Source organism: Hemitrygon akajei, chromosome 28 (assembly GCF_048418815.1).
Source record: "Hemitrygon akajei chromosome 28, sHemAka1.3, whole genome shotgun sequence".
Lineage (NCBI taxonomy): Eukaryota > Metazoa > Chordata > Chondrichthyes > Myliobatiformes > Dasyatidae > Hemitrygon > Hemitrygon akajei.
Window position 1 is genome coordinate 45364935 of NC_133151.1, and position 6089 is coordinate 45371023.

At 55.0% G+C, this 6089-nt stretch overlaps 1 protein-coding gene across 1 annotated transcript in view; it reads left to right on the forward strand.

Annotated features, from left to right (window-relative positions):
- LOC140717876 (basic leucine zipper transcriptional factor ATF-like) overlaps positions 1-4940 on the forward strand; it is a 6385-nt gene extending 1445 nt beyond the window's left edge. The window contains exons 2-3 of the mRNA XM_073031601.1: positions 1810-1914; positions 4025-4940. Coding sequence (XP_072887702.1) covers positions 1810-1914; positions 4025-4240 — 321 coding nt within the window. The 3' untranslated portion in view covers positions 4241-4940. The remainder of the gene's footprint in view (positions 1-1809; positions 1915-4024) is intronic.
- Positions 4941-6089: the final 1149 nt, after the last annotated feature.

Below are 6089 nucleotides of genomic sequence, written 5' to 3' on the forward strand. Positions count from 1 at the left end.
CTCTGTTAGGATAAATGGTAAAGCTCAGATTGACGTTGGGTTAGTGGGGCAGCTTGGGGAGGGGGGTAAGGTACTCCCCCACTGGCCTGCAGGTCACCCTTGGCCAAAGTGCAGCCACCGATCAGAGTCACGTGAACCCATGGGAGCAGGTGCTGGATGAACATACCCAGTGTCTCAGCCTCCGTCTACGCCAGCGAGTTCCACAGATTCCCCACCCTCTGGCTGAACAAATTCCTCCTCATCTCCATTTTAAATGGACGTCCCTCTAGTCTGAGGCTGTGTCCTCTGGTCCTAGACTCTCCCACTATAGGAAACATCCTCTCCACATCCACTCTATCTGTGTCCTCTGGTCCTAGACTCCCCCACTATAGGAAACATCCTCTCCACATCCACTCTACCTGTGTCCTCTGGTACTAGACTCCCCGACTATAGGAAACATCCTCTCCACATCCACTCTATCTGTGCCCTCTGGTCCTAGACTCCCCCACTATAGGAAACATCCTCTCCACACCCACTCTATCTGTGTCCTCTGGTCCTAGACTCCCCACTATAGGAAACATCCTCTCCACATCCACTCTATCTGTGTCCTCTGGTCCGAGACTCCCCCACTATAGGAAACATCCTCTCCACATCCACTCTATCTGTGTCCTCTGGTCCTAGACTCCCCCACTATAGGAAACATCCTCTCCACATCCACTGTATCTGTGTCCTCTGGTCCTAGACTTCCCCCACTATAGGAAACATCCTCTCCACTTCCACTCTATCTGTGTCCTCTGGTCCTAGACTCCCCCACTATAGGAAACATCCTCTCCACATCCACTCTATCTGTGTCCTCTGGTCCTAGACTCCCCCACTATAGGAAACATCCTCTCCACATCCACTCTATCAGTGTCCTCTGGTCCTAGACTCCCCCACTATAGGAAACATCCTCTCCACATCCACTCTATCAGTGTCCTCTGGTCCTAGACTCCCCCACTATAGGAAACATCCTCTCCACATCCACTCTATCTGTGTCCTCTGGTCCTAGACTCCCCACTATAGGAAACATCCTCTCCACATCCAGTCTATCTGTGTCCTCTGGTCCTAGACTCCCCCACTATAGGAAACATCCTCTCCACATCCACTCTATCTGTGTCCTCTGGTCCTAGACTCCCCCACTATAGGAAACATCCTCTCCACATCCACTCTATCTGTGCCCTCTGGTCCTAGACTCCCCCACCATGGGAAACATCCTCTCCACATCCACTCTATCTGTGTCCTCTGGTCCTAGACTCCCCCACTATAGGAAACATCCCCTCCACATCCACTCAGTCTGTGTCCTCTGGTCCTAGACTCCCCCCACTATAGGAAACATCCTCTCCACATCCACTCTATCTGTGCCCTCTGGTCCTAGACTCCCCCACCATGGGAAACATCCTCTCCACATCCACTCTATCTGTGTCCTTTCAGTAATCGATGGGTTTCAATGAGATCCCCACGTATTCTTCTAAATTCCAGTGAGTACAGGCCCAAAGCTGCCAAAGGCTCCTCATATGTTAACCCCTTCCTTCCTGCAATCATCCTTGAGGACCCCCTCTGGACTCTCTCCAGTGACAACGCGTCCTCTCTGAGATGCGGGTTGGTGCTAGGCCGCGAAGCCCGGGAGCAGAGTTGGGCCCTTTGGCCTCACGCGGCAGTAGAAACTGGCCACACCAGACTTCCAGGCGTCTGGAAGACGTGATCGGGAGGCGGTTCTAATTTGCTTGTGGGAAGTTGGAGAGGCAGAATGACTCTCCGCCCTGGTGCTAACCGCCTGTCCGTTGTCTCCAGGATTACGAGGGTTACGACAAGAAGCTCAGGCGAAGAGAGAAGAACAGAATCGCTGCGCAGAAAAGCCGGCAGAAGCAGACACAGCGGGCGGACATTTTACACCAGGTAAGAGCCCGCGGTTTGGCGTGGGGAGGTGCGGAATCTGGCCCGGGGCAGCAGATACCGGCTCGGCGGCCGGAGTTCCTCGACGCTGTGGTCGGCCGGTGTGAGGGGGGCAGAAACGTCGACTCTCTACCCCCCTCCGCAGATGCTGCCTGACCCGTGAGCTCCCCCCAGCGCTTTGCGTGCGTCACCCCTGACAGGAGAGTCTGTCGGCAGCAGGTGACGGGGGCAGTTGCCCGCTGCCCTGCGCCTGTCCCAGCTTTGCCCTGCTGGGGGAGGCCGTTCGTGCCACCGGGTCCATGCTGGCTCACCGGCAGGTGTTTTATCGATCGGGCCGAACTCGAGCTCATCCCACCCCAGTGATGGGTTTGAGCAGTTGGGTGCCCTGCTCGCTCACCGCCTCCTTCTGTGTGCGCATCTGCCTCGGAATCAGATCTATCGTTAATGACCCGTCCTGAAATTTGTTGCTTTGTAACTGCACTACTCTTCAAAAGATTGAATTTATTATTATAATTTGGTATATTTAATTAAGTAGTGCAAAAATAGTGAGGTAGGATTTGGATATATTGTCCATTCAGAAATCTGATGGCAGAGGGGGAGAAGCTGTTCCTGAATCGTTGAGTGTGTGTCTTCAGGCTCCTGTACCTCCTCCCTGATGGCAGAGGGGAAGAAGCTGTTCCTGAATCGTTGAGTGTGTGTCTTCAGGCTCCTGTACCTCCTCCCTGATGGCAGAGGGGGAGAAGCTGTTCCTGAATCACTAAGTGTGTGTCTTCAGGCTCCTGTACCTCCTCCCTGACGGCAGAGGGGAAGAAGCTGTTCCTGAATCGTTGAGTGTGTGTCTTCAGGCTCCTGTACCTCCTCCCTGATGGCAGAGGGGAAGAAGCTGTTCCTGAATCGTTGAGTGTGTGTCTTCAGGCTCCTGTACCTCCTCCCTGATGGCAGAGGGGGAGAAGTTGTTCCTGAATCGCTGAGTGTGTGCCCTCAGGCTCCTGTACCTCCTCCCTGATGGCAGAGGGGAAGAAGCTGTTCCTGAATCGTTGAGTGTGTGTCTTCAGGCTCCTGTACCTCCTCCCTGATGGCAGAGGGGAAGAAGCTGTTCCTGAATCGTTGAGTGTGTGCCCTCAGGCTCCTGTACCTCCTCCCTGATGGCAGAGGGGGAGAAGCTGTTCCTGAATCATTGAGTGTGTGTCTTCAGGCTCCTGTACCTCCTCCCTGATGGCAGAGGGGGAGAAGCTGTTCCTGAATCGTTGAGTGTGTGTCTTCAGGCTCCTGTACCTCCTCCCTGATGGCAGAGGGGGAGAAGCTGTTCCTGAATCGTTGAGTGTGTGTCTTCAGGCTCCTGTACCTCCTCCCTGATGGCAGAGGGGGAGAAGCTGTTCCTGAATCGTTGAGTGTGTGTCTTCAGGCTCCTGTACCTCCTCCCTGATGGCAGAGGGGAAGAAGCTGTTCCTGAATCGTTGAGTGTGTGTCTTCAGGCTCCTGTACCCCCTCCCTGATGGTAGCTATGAGAAGAGGGAATGTCCTGGGGGATGAGGGTCCTTAATGATGGATGCTGACTTTTTGAGGCTTGGCCTTTTGAAGATGTCCTGGATGCTGGTGGGTGGGGTAGAGGGCGGCTGGCTGAGTTTACAGCTCCTGCAGCTTTTTTCGGTGCTGTGCACTGGCCCCTCCTTACCAGACAGTGGTGCAGCCGGTCAGAATTCTGTGTGTGTGTCTCTCTCTCTCTCTGTCCGTCCGTCTGTGTGTGTGTCTGTGTCTGACCATTCTCTGTAAACTCTAAGAGACTGTTGTGTGTGAAAATCCCAGGAGGTCAGCAGTTTCTGAGATACTCAAACCACCCCATCTGGCACCAACAATCATTCCAGGGTCAAAGTCACTCAGATCACATTTCTTCCCCGTTCTGACGTTCGGTCTGAGCAACAGCTGAACCTCCTGACTGTGTCTGCGTGCTCCGATGCATCGAGTCGCTGCCGCGTGATTGGCTGATGAGATATTTGCATTAGCGAGCGGGTTGCGGGTGTTGAGGGAGCTGTTTTGCGGCAACAGTGCGCTGTAGTAGCCGGGCTGATTGCCTGTACGCCGCGGTGCTGACGGTCTGTCTCTTCCTCTGCAGGAGTATGAGCAGCTGGAAAGGGAGAACGCCTTGCTGAGGAAAGAGATCCAGACTCTGAGGGACGAACTGAAGCAGTGGACGCAGGTGGTACAACAGCACGAGCCGCACTGCGCCGTGCTGCCCGCCGCCGGCCCCACCCTGGCCGGCAAGCCGCAGGTGGACTTCACGGACTTCCTCCCCAACAACTGGCGGGACGCCGAGCTGCTGAAATTCTAGGCCGCCGGGGGTGGGGGCCAACTACCGACAGGGAGCCCGCTGCTGTTCGACCTGGGCCTGGGGCCTCTCGTTTGCGTTTTTATTTTAGAATGGGACCGAGACTGAGAGCGCTGAAGCTGAGACGGCCACGGCTGCGGGACGACGGGAGTCTGCTCGCGGGACGCTCGGGGCTGCTTTGCGGCCGAGACCCGCGGCGAGGGACGGAGGCTGCTCGTAGCGCCCGAGCACTGTCAGCCCAGCTCCGACGCTTGTCTGTGACAGCTCTGAAGCTCTTTGCTGGCAGGAGGAGCTGGTAGTGTGGAGTCCGTGCCTGTGAAGCAGAGGGAGAGCGTGTGCGTGTGCGTGTGTGTGTGTGTACTATAGCATGAGAAGGATCTGATTTGTCACTGATAGTGAGCGGAAAGGTCGAGCACCAATACCATCACTCGATATTTACCTGTACCATTGGCCGCCCACTCGGAGGGAGTTGAACCTGGGCCATCTTCGATATACCCTGCATTTTCCTTTTCACTTTCTGGTGTCCCTGTCATTAATCGCTGGGTGACTCTGGCAACACGCCCTACACTCAGGGAAGGCTAAAGGCTTTGGGGCCGGGCCGCTGGGATAGCAGGGGGGTGTAATGACGACGCGCACCGCAGGAAAGGAGCGGGGGCGCAGTGTGAATCCCCTGGGTGTGAGAGGCGTCCGTCCTACAGGGAGACGGGGGGTGGGGAGGGAGGGGAGCCACGGCCGGTCACCGCAGAGCAGGGAACGCTCGGAGACGACGTGGGCAGCCGCGCTAACGTGGCTGGTTAGTGCAACAGGGACATCGGAGTTCTGTTTCCATCTGTAAGGATGTCAGAGGCAGAGTGGTAGGAGTGTGGAACGTCCTGCCAGGGGTGGTGGTAGAGACAGGTACATTGGGGGCATTTAGGCTCTTGGATAAGTTCAAAGTACATAGATGTCGCCACAAACAACCCTGAGATTCATTTTCTTGCGGGCATCCTCAGTAAATCCAAGAAACGTGATAGAATCAATGGAACAGAGCAGACAACCAAACTGCCAAAGATAACACTTCAAGTACAAAATAGATAAATAAGCAATAAAGATTCAGAACTTGGGAGGAAGAGTCCTTGAAAGTGAGTCCATAGGTGGTGGGAACAGTTCAGTGAAGGGGAAAGTGAAGTTCTCCCCTCTGGTTCAGGAGCCTGATGGTTGAGGGGTAATAACTGTTCCTGAACCTGGTGGTGTGGGACCTGAGGCTCCTGTACCTCCTTCCCGATGGAATCAGTTCAGAGTTGAGGTAATCCTCACTGGTTCAGGAGCCTGATGGTTGAGGGGTAATAACTGTTCCTGAACCTGGTGGTGTGGGACCTGAGGCTCCTGTACCTCCTTCCCGATGGAATCAGTTCAGAGTTGAGGTTATCCTCACTGGTTCAGGAGCCTGATGGTTGAGGGGTAATAACTGTTCCTGAACCTGGTGGTGTGAGTCCTGAGGCTCCTGTACCTCCTTCCCGATGGAATCAGTTCAGAGTTGAGGTTACCCCCTCTGGTTCAGGAGCCTGATGGTTGAGGGGTAATAACTGTTCCTGAACCTGGTGGTGTGAGTCCTGCAGTTCCTGTACCTTCCACCTGATGGCGGCAGTGAGCAGAACACGTCCTGGGTGGTGGGGGTCCCTGACGATGGAGGCTGCTTTCCTGTGACAATGTGCTCAGGGGTGGGGAGGGCTTTACCGGTGATGGGCTGGGCCGTATCCACTACTTTTTGCAGGGTTTTCCGCTTCGGGGTATTGGTGTTTCCATTCCAGGCTGCGATGCAACCAGCCAAGGGTGATTTTTAAAAAATGGTAGGAGGGAGGGATCGAATATC